Raw genomic sequence first — 14,712 nt, 5'->3', positions numbered from 1 at the left:
CTTTGGATACTATAATTCAATTAATACATCTATTAATTTTGTTAATAAAATATTATCCTATTTTGTCTTGGTGTTATAGATATAGATTTGTTATATTGGAAGAGAAACATATTATTATTAATGATTCTAATAGCAATGAACAGGAAGTTTATTATAAAGCTTAAAAAATATCAAATAGAACCACCTTTATGAGAATGATTGTCTTAAATAGAATTATGACTGTTCTTTTTAAAATAAAAAATATAAGTTTATAAAATTTGTGAGAGGACGCTTCCAAACAATTATCAATGTGTATATTGATATCATAAAGTTTTAGAGTTACATATTATTCATGAGCATAGTTTGAGAGTTACATATTATTCATGAGCATGTTAGTGATATGATACATTTGCAACAAGACTTAATAAAAACACATTTTGATGCTCTTGGATCAAATTTTGTTCTATTTGTTGACAAAGTGCTAGCATTTATGATCAAATTTGGTTTATTGAAGATCAACCTTTCTTGAGTCAACCATCACAAACCATTCTTGCACCTTGTGATAATGCTGAAAATAACAAGTGATAATAACTGTGAGTCACATATTGAGGTTCCAGAAGAAGTTTGTTCCCATATAGACCAAAACCTCAATGAAGATCATAACGTAGAACAAAATTCTGAATCAGATCAATCTGTCCGAATGAGTACAAGAATAAAAAAACCACCTGAGTATTTAAAGGATTATCATTGTAATATTAATGTTTCCAATACATCTTCAAGAGTAAAATATCCTTTGAATTTTGTTTTGTCTTATAACAATTTATCACCTTCTTACAAATCTTTTGTTATGTCTCTTTCTTCACATGTTGAGCCAAATACTTATTCTGAAGCTGTGAAACATGACTGTTGGAGAAAAGTTATGCAATGTGAGATATTTGCTTTAGAGTCAAATCAAACTTGGGAGACTGCTCTTCTGCCTAAGGACAAAGCTGTCATAGGTTGCAAATGGGTATTCAAAATAAAATATAAGGCTGATGGGACAATTGAAAGGTATAAAACAAGGTTAGTGGCAAAGAGATACACACAAATAGAAGGCATTGACTACCTTGATACTTTCTCTCCAGTAGCAAAAATGACCACCATAAGGTTACTTCTTTCTCTAACTTCTATCTATAATTGGGAATTGAAACAATTAGACATAAACAATGCCTTTTTACATGGAGATTTGAAAGAAGATGTATACATGGTTGTTCCTTCTGGATTGACTTCTATTCCACCATGAAAAGTTTGTAAACAAAAAAAGGCTTTATATGGCCTTAAGCAAGCCAGTAGAAAGTGGTTTGCCAAACTGTCATCCTTTTTGCTTTCTATGGGATATACTCAATCTATGAATGATCATTCCTTGTTCATTAATTTTTCTTAAGAATCTTTTACAACATTATTGGTGTATGTGGATGATATAATATTGGTAGGAAATGATAAAGAAGAGATTGCTCAAATTAAACAAACCTTGAATCAGACATTCAAGATCAAGAATCTTGGGGATTTAAGATATTTTGTTGGTCTAAAAGTAGAAAGAAGTAAGAAAGGAATAATGGTGAATCAAAGGAAATATGCATTCTCCTATTGATAATCATGAAAAATTCTCCTCTACTGGAAGTGTTCCTTTCACAGATATTCAAGCCTACAAAAGATTGATTGGAAGGCTTATGTATCTCACTAATACCCGACCTGACATAACATTTTCTGTGCAACAACTTTTTCAGTTTCTTGCTAAGTTTACAACTGCTCACTATACAACAGCTATTAGAATTCTCAAATATATTAAAGGAACTTTAAGTCTTGGTTTATTTTTCTCTTCCAACACTTCTGCTCATCTCAAAGCCTTTTGTGATAGTGATTGGGGCACCCGTAGTGATTCAAGACAATCGGTGACTGGTTTTAGTGTGTATCTTGGGAATTCTCTCATTTCCTGGAAATCAAAGAAGCAAGGAACAATATCAAAGAGTTATTGTGAAGCTGAACACAGGGCAATGACCACAGTTACATATGAAATTCAATGGTTAACTTATCTTATTCAAGATTTCATCCTTTTGAGCAACCATCTCTTTTGTACTGTGACAATGACTCGGAAAGATACATTACAAAACATATAGAAATAGATTGTCACTTTTAGAGAAAAATATTTGTTTCCCATTTCCACCACAAAACAATTGGCTGACATTTATACCAAAGCTTTAAGTCCTCAATCCTTTAAGAGTATTTGTTCCAAACTAAGTCTCATCAATATTTGTTCCCCAGCTTGTGGGGATATTAAAGGATATGGATACAAAGGTATAGAAGGATCCTAATATTAATTGTGACTTTTATAATTATTAGTTGTTTATCTTTATAAAGGTGAATAACCTTTATTTTGGTTTTGTCTGTTGTGATTTTAGTATTTATTTGATTGATTATTTCTCTCTTTAATTAGACGTGTACTGCTTATATATATTTAGACTATTTGTTATTTGTTTTGATCTCAACAAATATTCATTCTCATATCATTTGTCTTTCTTTTACTCTTTTGTTCATCTTTGTTCTATTTTATATTACAAAGCTTCCTATAATTTACTTTTCTTATTGTGTGTTCTCAAATAGATTGAAACTGAGAAGACTATTGTTTTCTTCCTTGGTTTGTTATCCCTCCTCATCTCTAGTCTCTCACACCTTCACAAACTTCTGAAAGGAACTTCGATGCTCAAGTGAGATCTCGGTGTTCGATGTAATTAATGTGTGATGATAACATACCTTTTCATTGAAACTTGTGACTATTTATATGATTGTAACAGATCCATTGTCATTTGGCCAAATTAAGATCTTGGATGATAATTAAAGATGCATTAATCACTGTTTAGACATGCTAATCTTATGTTAGAGTTTAATGAATTTGTTTGGCCCAAGCCGAATGCTGATTCATCCATTGTTCATCCGGTACTGACAGGTATTCTGTGTCATCTTTAGTTTTCTTTACAGATACGTACTCCACGATTTCTTCATTCACAATAAATTAGGATTACACTAACTTTCTCTCTAAAATAAACCATAAAAAATAGTAAGAACAAAGTAACTAACACACTCCAGTAGTAATTACTAAAAACTTCAACCAGTAATAATTGCATCTCAAGTTCATTAAACTTTACTAACGCTCTTCATCGTTCTTATTTCTGTCTTGTCTAAAATTGAATCACGTTTTCTCCTTTATGGCAGTAGGTTTATTCTGTGGCCAATCTCTTTTATAATTCAACACTCAATTTCACTCAGCATCATAAGTTTTACAGTAAAACTTAAATAAAGAGATGCATTTGTCACAAATAACACTTGAGACATGATACTTAAAATTATCCACCCTCCTTGAATCCTATTGTTCATTCTCTATCCTCAAATTCTCCATTGTTTTATATAATGAAGCCAAAAAACTTAAATCACGTGACTCCTAAGAAGACATGATCAATTTTTTTTACCTAAATGCAATAACTGTCTCCAACAAAGTAAAGTCTTTCCAGAGCTTGTTACCACACCCCTAATTTTTTTTATTTCCTTTCTTGACTCTTCAATTAAAACTATAGTTCAAGAACCTATTACAATATTCAAATGGACATGTTTGAGTGACAAGATTAAAACCAAACCACGTAAAATCAATAAACATTATAACAGCACTATCTCAACCTTTCCACAAATGTGGTTGAATTCTTACTCTGCCTTACCGGTTTGACTTCCTGTAAACTTACAATGTCTGCAATTAGTTTCTCGAAGATCTACAAAAATACAGACTACAGAAAACTGATAAGCTACTTCTTAGCAAAGGTTATATTCATGGGATTCAGTGGAGTGATTTTGAAGCCATTAAGAGCCTGCATGGCCATGGATGATTGCACCTCATCTTCAAAATCAACAAATGCAATTCCTGGCTTGGCGTCAATCAAGCGCACTTCCTTAAAACCTGGGTATTGTTCGAAGAGCATTTCAAGCATCCTACCAGTAGTTTCATGAGGCAAATTCTCTATGAATAAAATATTATTAGGAGCGGTTGCTTCTTGGGCACTGGGTCCTTGACGGAATGATGCCTGCAGATAATAGTAGATATTCTATTTTAGTACAATAAACATTACCATCATATCCAACGACCTACAGTTAAACAAAAAACAAAAACTATGATAATAATCATTGTTCTTTAATTTGCTAGTTTCATTCATACTTACAAGACTATCAGACATGAACATTGATCTGATGAACCAAATTTGCAAGAGAGAAGAGAAAATCAGGCACCATAAGTATAAGCTACAATAATTAGAGAAACTTACAGTTGGACCACCATTACTTGCACTATGTGTTCCATTTGGTGCAGCAGATTGTTGGGATTCGTCAGCACGCCGCTTTCTTTCAGCTGAACAGGCAAAATTATGTCAGTCTAAATTAAAGTAAGAAATTACTACCAACCCAACAAATGAACTAGTAATAATTCTTATGCAACAAGATCAGAAAGATGGAACTTCAAAACAATTTCCAAAAGATGAATATTGATATTTTTCTTAAAATGTCAAACATTGAATTTAAATGGATATGCAGATTTGTTTACACTGAAAATCTAGATGGCTTTATCATTTTGGTTTGCTGTCCATGTGTGCATGCAACAGTGGAAGGGTGATGTTTTTATTTTTATGTTTGGAGGGAGAATGGGTGGGTTAATTTACTGATCTTTCACACGCATAGTTGTCCATAAGCATCATCAAGAAATCCATGCATATGGTCAAATAATAAAACTGGCATCACAAACCTATAACCACTACAACTTCACTGCTAACAACCTTACAACAGAGAATTTCTATCATTTTATCTTTAGGCCTAAGAAATATGAGGTTGATAAAGGTTTGCTAAAATTCCGAGGCAAAGGAAACGAATATAAATAAAAAACTACATCAGCTGCATTCCCGAGTGACCCCAACAAATGACCATTGGGATCAAACCACAGTATGATCACCATCATATATTTAAATACTTTCAGCTATTTAACTTTTTTTTCAGTTTTAAATTCTCCATAGAGAGAAAGTTGCAATGTTATGATAAAATAAAATAACATTAATTATTTCTTCTTTATAGCTTCATTGCAGATTCCTCCCATTAAATTCTAAGGACTAGTTTTTGCAATGCTACAATCTCATTATATATGATTGTTTGGCCAGTTCAAACCTACAAAGAGGGAAAGATAATAACGGTACATGTAGTATGCATGCATGGGTTCTACAATTCAAAAAATGAGGAAGGAAACAACAAATGACAGTTATGCTCACCTTTCTCCTCTTGTTTCTTCTTCTTTTCCCTCGGAACATAACTACCCTCTTCTTTTGCGATACAATCTGACTTTGTTTTTGCATATTGGATTCTCTGCATCAAATTATTCACACAAAAAGCCCTTAGACACACATTGATAAAATAACACATTAACCAAAATCAAAATACCAAGCAACTTCATAGGAAAAAGCGGTGGAGGATAAAGAACACAGGATATCATCCATATTTTGTGTCATTCTTGATGATGAAAATAGTTCCAACAGGACAATAGAAATTTGGATCAAAGAAATTTTAAACAAATTTTTTAAATAATAACTCTCAGAGGTAAGTATATTTTGGCCAAAACATAAATTCAGAAAAACAGTGACGTAACCTGCTCAAGCAACAAGAAATGGTTCCAAAAGTTGGGTACAAGATACAACAGATTTACGAACAGAACTGTAAGGAAATTAACAACACCATAACTTGATTACCATTGGTTTTTCATAAAATGGGAAGTTTTGCATTTGTCTCACAGCATTGCTGGCTGCAGTGACTTCACTGAAACAAACCCATGCCTGTCCTCGAAGCTTGGGTGTCTTTAGAGCAACAACATCCAATATTCTTCCATATTGAGAGAACAAGCAATACAGTGATCTCTTCAACTCTGCCACATTGAAATGAACAGAATATAAAATTAAATTCTGTTACAAGGTCAATATCAAAATTCAAAATGAATCTATTTTCTAAAAACCTAATGTTATATCAACAAAATCAGTAAAATAACATCAGATTACAACATCTAAGATGCAAAATCATTGGCAAGCATAAAATAATGCCACAACATCTTGGTTTATAAAGACGCGATTGCCCAATTGAAACACGACCCTTCCCCGCAATAAAATTTCAGCCAAAGAGATGCAAAATCATTGCTCCTCCAATGTCAAATCCATAGTCACCCCAATTAATCAGAAAAAAAACTTCCATATAATCAACATCAAATTAATTTTTTGAAAACCCTAGAATCATAGAAGCAAATCATCAAAATAACAAATCCAATTAATTGTAAACTTTCATAGAGGGTCAACATGAAAATTCAAAAATCAATTAATTTTTCTAAAAATCTAAAGCCATATCAACAACATCCGCAAAATGAGCATATCCTATTATAGCTTCTGAGATGCAAAATCACGGGCAAACAAAATAAAATGCTTCTACACATATCTCCAGTTTATTAAGCTCCACGTTGTCTAATTGAAACATACCCACATCATTAAGTTTCCTTCACAATAATCAACAAAATTTCAGCAAAAGTGATACAAGAATCACAGCTCCTAAGCCAAATCTAGTAACTCTAATTCATCGGATCAAAACAAAATTTAAACACTATCATCCTGCCCCCAAATTATATCCCCAATTCACTTAAAACTTTACGGGCAGAAGTGCAACCTAGCAGAGTTAAAAAAACTACAGTGAACCTAGAAAATGGGTGCAAATTAAGCAGACAGTAAAAAAAAGCACGTGAAGAAGGGTGTGAAAAGATGTTACCATCTTTTTTGACCTTCTCATTGAGATTCTTGATGTAAATAGTCTGGTTTGGAGGTATGTCCCCTGATAGCATTCTCTCTGTCTCTCTGATAGAGATGAATGAACACAGTGTAGCGGTGGTGCCCTAACCAAACAGAGATGAATATTAGGAACAAACCGTTGTTTTCTATTATGGGCTCTCTAAAAGAAATTCAAATTTCTTAACTTGGGCTTGGCCCATTTTTCGTTATAATGGGTTTGCCATTTCCACCCCCTTTTTGTTATTGAACGAGTACATAATCAAATATAAATATTTAAAAATTAAATTAAAAGAGATATAATATTATAAAATATAATATCAAAGGACACCTACCTTTTTTTTTTTTAGTACTAAATAAAATTGAAAAAAAATTATAACTACATAAATATTGAAATAGAATATCAAATGAACAAGGAAGGTTTAGTAATTTAAAATAGGAAGGTGAATAAATTTAAATAATAGTTATTAAAATGAATTTATTTTTCATCCTTATTTATTATTATAAGTTAAAAATTTAAAATGATAAGATAATTTTAATTGACATATATATATTTCAATGTTTAGGTATCTCTTAGATTGAAAGATAGAGATTAATTGTTAATCTCCATTTATTATAAATTAAAATGACGAGATACTTTCGATTAGTGTTTGCATATTTTTAAAAAAATAATGTAATGATAAAAACATAATGGACGAAATTTTTTTAACTTAAAAAAATTTGATATGTTTGTTTTTAATTTGATTAAGTTTCCACAAATTTTTGATTTGAAGTGTATAACACAATTATCCTCCCTTTTTGCTTGTCCTAAGTTTTCTTTTATTTTCTCTTAATGTTCTCTCCTTTCTTATTATGATGTATATCAAGCCTTGTTTCAACCTCTATTCATTCCACCTATTACCAATTAAAGCGATATATATATATATATATATAAATTTATTAAACAATAACATCAAAATTTCTCTAATAAATTATTTTAATTGTTGTAACCTAAATGAAAGAATTAATATGAATACATAATAATATAAACGACCATAACATAAAAATTAAATTTTAAAAGTAATCGATCAAACTTAACATACTTTATTTTTCTTATATTTATATTTTCTTGACAAGATTAGCAACAATTAAATCTTCATCACAACATAGCCTCCCCCAACGTATCAACAATTGAATGAAGATCCTTAATTTTAAAAGTTACTTTAAATAAAAAAAATTCTTTAAATGCATCAATATCTTCTGGATGAGTTATTTTATCACGACCCCATAAATGAAGAAACAACTTTTTTTAGCACTCAATATGTCTCACAGTTGATACACAAGTTGATTATAATTATCGTCAGATGTTTGATTATTGTAGAAATTTGTTGCAAAAAAGTATTGATTAAATCAATTTTTATAACACATAGCATGAAATGAAATAAGATAAATAAATAAAAAACATATTTGAATTTCAATTAATAAACATATGGAAATTTTGGATTTAGAAACAACTTACTATTATGTGTTATTAAAAAAACTCTATTGATCCTAAATAAATAAAAATTTATGAATGATAAAAACGTAATAAATTAATAAGTTTATATAATATTATCTATTTAGTAAGATCTATTATCTTAATTAATAATATAAATTAATATCAATAGTTTTTTAATTTATAAAATAACATGTAATTAATCAATATGATGATTAATTATTTTTATCTTTAAATTAATTACTATTTAATAATTTTTCATGTCATATCCCAAAAACAATTAAATGTGAAACACATATATATACTAATAATTGAAAAGAGTGTTAAGACAAAATCACTATCCTTATAAAAAAAATTCTTAAAATTTTGGAGGAAAATCAAACTTACTTATTTACTATATAAGTGAATAATATGAACGGGTTGATTGATAATTGAATAATTTATGATAATATCAAATCATAGGATATTGTTGTAACAAAATATCACATTAAATAATAAAAACGAGTAAACCTTATCTTTAAGTTATTACTAAATGATCTCTCTATAATAATCTTTTATAAAATATTTAAATTATATTTTAAATATATTAGATACAAGAAATATAATAATAAAAAGATAGTATCGTCCATCTTTTTTCAAATGAAAAACAGTCCGAATTAATTTAAAACCATATAAAATAATTGAAAGAAATTTGTGAGATGAAAGAAATTTAAAAATAGTTGTTGTTCTCAGTGTCTCTTAATTAAAAGTATAAATTTGAGTTATATACAAATGTAAATATTTTTGTAAAGAACAATCTGTTAAAAAGCCAGTAACACAATACCCTCTATCAGAAGTGAAAGAGTGTTATTCTGGATACAGAACTTATAATAGCTTAATCATAATATAACTTGATGCAGACACACTAATAGAATATCAAACTTTTTGTTTATGCAATACCTCATTTTTTGGATTCCCATCTCAGTGAAAACCTACACAAAAAAAGAGGATGTCAAGAATCTCAAATTCAAGTGTATCTTGGTGACAGTCCTCTACTAAGAATATAGTTGAAATAAGATTTCTGCAGACTTGATCATCAGTATAAGGAATTGACTTCTCTTGTATCTGTTAACAATTCTATTTACAACATATACCTCTTCATTGCTGATAAAAAAAACAACATATACATCGTCTAAAGCCAAAAACCTGAACAGCAAAATCAGCTTCAAAATATCAGAAACAACACCACAATCAGCATTATACCAATCTTTAGTTCATTATTTGTTTTTGAGAAGGAGAAAGGTTATGCTAATAATGAGTACAAGGGTAGTTTATAAGCAATACTGCACATCATATTTCTTGTTACATTCATATGTTCTAAACTAAGTCAGCTAAACCAGTTCATAACCATTCGTCACAATTCTAATGATTCTTCTGCTTTTCTCTTCTTAGAAGTGTTTCAAAAAATAATAATATGTCGTTATCTCTTCTTAGAGATTGAAAATGGAAAATGTAAATAGGAAAAGTTGCTCAAATAAAGAAATAATGTTGTTATATATCTGGATTTTGATGTAGTTATTTCTTGACTCAATAGTTAAATGTAATTGAAGATACTAGGGAACGATGGAGAGAGAATAATACTTCAAAAGGCATGAAACTGGAACATGATACGGTAGTAACATAACATTTATTTATCCTGCCACATCGATTTCAACAAAACCTAAACAAACACAGAACAAGGAAAGATGGCACAACCAACAGCAAGAAGATTGTTCCATTCAACCTAAGTCACACAACACTACACTGACAGATATATAGCGAACTTCACAACCAACCAACCAACCAAGCCTTTTGGAACTGCACTTCACTAGATGGCGAGAATGAGACCTGGAACAGACTCATCGCACAGCGTGCTCTGCCAGACGCTTTGACACATGGCAGAAGCAACCACATCGTCGGAGCCATGGAAGCCGAGCCTGGTGACAGTGACGGAGGTGTTGACGTACTCCCGAACCTCCGTGATGACGCCGTCAGCGGTGGTGGTCCACGCGTGCACCCACCACACCAAGTTGGTCTCGTCGAACCCTTCAGCGATGGTCACTGATCCGAACCCAACGATGTGGTCAGGAACCAGCACAGGCTTGGAGGGGGAGGAGGTGGCGGTGGCAGTGAGGAGAGGAATGAGGTGGTGGCGGTGGGAGGGTGGGCCGTGGAACCACCACTCCAAGTCTGGGGCCAGAAGACGGTACATTGTGTTGGTGTCCTTTGAGGTTATGGCTTTGTATAAGTCTGTTACGGTTTTCTTGTTGCGATCTTCTTGATCGTGTAGCCATGCTTTCTGTGAACTCGAGTTTGCCAGCTCCGGAGAATGTTGAGAGTATGTAAAATGATTCAGTTCTTCTTCTTTGCTTTTGCAATAAGAATGAGAGAAAGAGTGATGGATTTGAGGAATTGGAGTGGAAGAAAATGGTGGTGAAATGTTCTTATATAGTTGTGTGGAAGCTTAGCTGAGACATGTTTTCAAGTTTTAATAATTAGGGTTAGTGAGTACTGTAAGAAAAAAATCTATCAATAAAACTATTTTATTATGAGAGCTGCATTAGAAAGTACAAGGGTTTGTTGCACACTTTTCAATCAAAATTTTCATTGTTGATTTCTTATTGGCATATGTTTGCATTTTCTTAATTATAATAAAGATTTGATATGTTTAATGTCTTTATACTTTTTGTAAGAGACATAATTATTTGGTGATTATGAAGAGATGGCGAATGTGCTCTCATTATTTAAATTCAATGCTCGTGCTACTAATTAATAAATAATCAAATTAGATCAGAAGCATTTAATTTAATATTACTGAATATTTATGACTCTGTCACTAATTAAATTAATAATTTTCACAACAAGAAAATTATATTAGAAATTAATTTTATAAATAAAAAAATAACTAATCATTATATCAATTAAATTAAATATACTATTTTAAAAATTAAATAAAATTATTAGTATTTAAAATCGTTTTATTATTAATAAATAATTTATATTTGATATTTAATTAGTTGATAGTTAAAACTTTCGTAACTAATTAAATACTAATTTAAAAACTGTTTATTAATAATAAAAATTATTTTAGATACCAATAATTTTTTATTTAAAATAATATTTAATTTAATTATTATAGTAATTAATTATTTTTATCTTTAAAAATATTTTTTTTATAGTGGTTATAGTTAAATTTGTCATGTTATTATATAACTATTAACAAAACCAATTATCCCTGTTCAATTTGAATGGAAAATATTCCATCACAAAATTTCACTATTAATCGTTAAATAAATAAAAAAAACAAGTAATTAAGAAAAATGATAAGATTGTCATTAAATATCAACATTATTCTGTCAATACTAAGCTGTCAATCGGTAATTTAATTTTGAATGATTTCACCCATTAAATAACTCTAGTTTATTATTTAGTGGGAGGAGAATTCACATAAGAGAAGATGCATATATTTTAATAAACTTTTATTACTTGTTCAAAAAAATTAGAGAAAAAAAAGAGTACACTCTATGGTCTGGGATAACATTATATATTTACACTCATGCATAACCACATAACCACTCATGCATAACCACATAAGTAAGTTGTAAATCACTACTCAAGTTACCATATCGGTCCATGTGTAGCAAGTCCAAACCTAATATTTTCTGGATCATTGGCAAAATTTGGGAACATTAAATCAAATTTCTTTCATTACAAACCATCTGTCGGATGCCTCATATAATCATTCTTTTTACATCCATCTACATGTCATCTAACAAGTTTTGCATCATCCGTATTAGTGAATAATTGTTTTAATCTTGAAACTATAGGAAGATACCACAACACTCTCGCAAGAGGACCCCTCTTCTTAACATCATGTTCGAAATCACCATATTTATTATTTTATCGAATTATCTCACATTGTGCATATTGATGTAACTAGTATAAAAGAACAATTGTTTCATCTATTATTGTTTACCTTCCTTTTTGTCATCCTTGCACAATATTTATGAATATTTTTTTGACCAATAAATGATCCCATCATACTACTTACACTTAATACACTACAAAAAAAAATCATTAAAAAAATTAATTTTAGAAACAAAGAATAATTAATTACTGACAAATTAAATTTAGAGACTAAAAAGTTATTGGTAATTAATCTTTCTTCTTTATCTTTCCTATTACAATTCTAATAAAAAAAAAAGTAGGTTAATTACACATATTTCATATTTAATTGGACCTAGGCTATAAGTTTTTGATTGTTAAAACATTTGTAGCTAATTAGACATTAATTTATAACTTATTTATTAATAATAAAAACTACTTTAATTATTAATATTTTTTTAGTCTCTAAAATAATATTTAATATAGACAATATAGAAATTAATTATTTTTTTATCTAAAATTAATTTTTTGTAGTGATAATTTTTTTTAAATATTTATCAAAGTTAACTTGTTCTTTTTAGATAGATAATTCACTTAGAAAAAAAATACTGGGGAATATTTAAATATCATGCAGTCCGGTATTTGAGTTGATCTTCATGGATAGAAAGTGAGTTGTTTTGTCTATAACTTGAAGTTGAATTTTGATGATTCAATGAAAAGAATTTTGTATATTTGATGGAGCAAAGGTGACAAAATACTTCCGAAAATCAAGAAGTTAGAAATTGCATAATGGAAGGATCTCTTGATAGAGGAGAGAGTTCATAGATTGTGCAAAATATTGAAGTAGACATATTTTGATATGTATTATGCAGAAGCACAGTTATCGTGCTAGTTTTCATACCTAAAAGTGTGAACAACTGAATTTAGCTTTTTGTTTCAGTTTTCGCTAGATTGAATTTGACTTGAGCATAGAAAATTATTGAGTGGCTATGTATTATGCAAAGAAAGGTTTGAAAGAAGTATGATAAATTAAGATTATATATGCATGCAGGTCAGAGAGATTTCAAGCATGCACTCCAATTATAACCTTTAAATTCAACTAAGAAAGAACCTGGTGAGGTGGGTTGAATATAAAAGCTTATCCCATGCACACACAAAATTCAGATTAAACATCACATAGTGGATCATACCAGAAGATACACCGATTCACCGACCTAAGCATGAATGGATGCAATAGAAAAACACAATAATTGGCCACACTATGTTCTCCTTTCTTGCAAAAGCCATGTTTTCCTCCATTATGTTCACTTACATTCCTCATTTGCATACAATTATTGTCATATTTAATGGTGTTCTTGTCACCATTTGCCAATATAATGTGGTTTATTTAGTAAATCATTTAGTGGTATGTCTCAAGAACACAAGTCAAGCATAAGGGCACTTACTAGCTTGTAACTGAACCTATATGTTTATATTCTTATAATAAGATGATCGTGAGAAATCAAACCCTAATTAAAATCAATGCATCAGCATCAAAATGGACCACTCAAAAATGGAGACATTAAGCATTTATTCGTGGTGCCTTACACGTCGCATGCACATGTTGTATTGCTTTGGGTATTTTGTAGTTTGCTTTGCACTAATTTGTTTTTATCTCATTTATCTGAATTGGGCATGCAATCTTTTTTTACGCTGTTTTTGGTAAAAAGTTCTTTATTCTTGTGGTAGTGGTCTTAGTATGTAGTTCACTTCTTAGGGAGATCTTGTCATTCCACTTCCTCTTCTTCCCAATGAATTCCTTCTAAATTGTTATCTTTCATTATTTAAAAACAACGATAAAGAAAGGAAGATATATCAAGATTATATGAGATATTTGATTCATGTATGATTTTGAACACGTGTCAACTGTATATTTCTTCTTTCAATAATTTTATGATTCATTAAATAATCACCAATTTGTAGATTTAGGATTCATTAGAAGGTAGTTTTGGTGTATTTGTAGGAGTTAACTTACAAGCTTATTACGAAAATACGTTGACCTACGGCATTGACATAATTAAACAGAGTTTGATACCTTCTTATAGAAGGTTTATTTCAGTAAGTCAAAGCGTATTATAAGTCTTCAGAAATATTTAAGATAATAGAAACTATTTATAAGATAACTATGTTGGAAATTGAGTCTATGATAGAGTCTCATAATTGGAAATGGGTTCAACGAGGATAATATACAAAGTAAAAACAACCTGCAATTCTTTTTTTATCAGAAAAAAAACCTGCAATTAATTAACATATAACATCATTTAACACAGTATGCCAATTTCGGAACACAATCATCCAAATCGAGGTATGGTAATTGATATTTTTTATTGTCAATAGCATGATCCTAGATAAAGTAAAGCAACTTTAACATTTTTAAGCAATATTAATTCTTCCTTTATCGTAAAATTTTCAATGAATTATAATTATTATATTTAATTTCAA

General features: G+C 30.0%; 2 protein-coding genes across 2 annotated transcripts; both read right to left on the bottom strand.

Moving 5' to 3' along the window:
- Window positions 1-3,635: 3,635 nt before the first annotated feature.
- LOC137824323 (U2 small nuclear ribonucleoprotein B'' 2-like) lies at window positions 3,636-7,010 on the bottom strand. Its single transcript, XM_068629909.1, has 5 exons — window positions 6,838-7,010; window positions 5,784-5,956; window positions 5,310-5,403; window positions 4,323-4,405; window positions 3,636-4,085 (listed from the first exon to the last, which is right to left on the bottom strand). Exons 1-5 carry the CDS (start codon window positions 6,908-6,910, stop codon window positions 3,810-3,812), a joined length of 699 nt encoding a protein of 232 aa, XP_068486010.1. The 5' UTR covers window positions 6,911-7,010; the 3' UTR covers window positions 3,636-3,809.
- Window positions 7,011-9,972: 2,962 nt separating this feature from the next.
- LOC137824423 (wound-induced protein 1-like) lies at window positions 9,973-10,778 on the bottom strand. The gene has a single exon (XM_068630066.1). The coding sequence runs from the start codon at window positions 10,556-10,558 to the stop codon at window positions 10,175-10,177; it is 384 nt and encodes a 127-aa protein (XP_068486167.1). The 5' UTR covers window positions 10,559-10,778; the 3' UTR covers window positions 9,973-10,174.
- Between the last annotated feature and the right edge of the window lie 3,934 nt (window positions 10,779-14,712).

This window comes from Phaseolus vulgaris, chromosome 8 (genome assembly GCF_000499845.2).
Source record: "Phaseolus vulgaris cultivar G19833 chromosome 8, P. vulgaris v2.0, whole genome shotgun sequence".
NCBI lineage: Eukaryota > Viridiplantae > Streptophyta > Magnoliopsida > Fabales > Fabaceae > Phaseolus > Phaseolus vulgaris.
This window is presented reverse-complemented; position numbering and strand designations above follow the sequence as displayed.

What these genes read in the sequence shown, in the direction of transcription:
- LOC137824323 (XM_068629909.1), bottom strand. Translation starts at nt 6,910, where the DNA reads ATGCTATCAGGGGACATACCTCCAAACCAGACTATTTACATCAAGAAT. An exon ending in TGAGAAGGTCAAAAAAGATG is followed by an intron (nt 5,957 to 6,837) that starts GTAACATCTTTT and finishes TCAATGTGGCAG; the next exon opens with AGTTGAAGAGATCACTGTAT. An exon ending in CATTTTATGAAAAACCAATG is followed by an intron (nt 5,404 to 5,783) that starts GTAATCAAGTTA and finishes AATTTGATGCAG; the next exon opens with AGAATCCAATATGCAAAAAC.
- LOC137824423 (XM_068630066.1), bottom strand. Translation starts at nt 10,558, where the DNA reads ATGTACCGTCTTCTGGCCCCAGACTTGGAGTGGTGGTTCCACGGCCCA.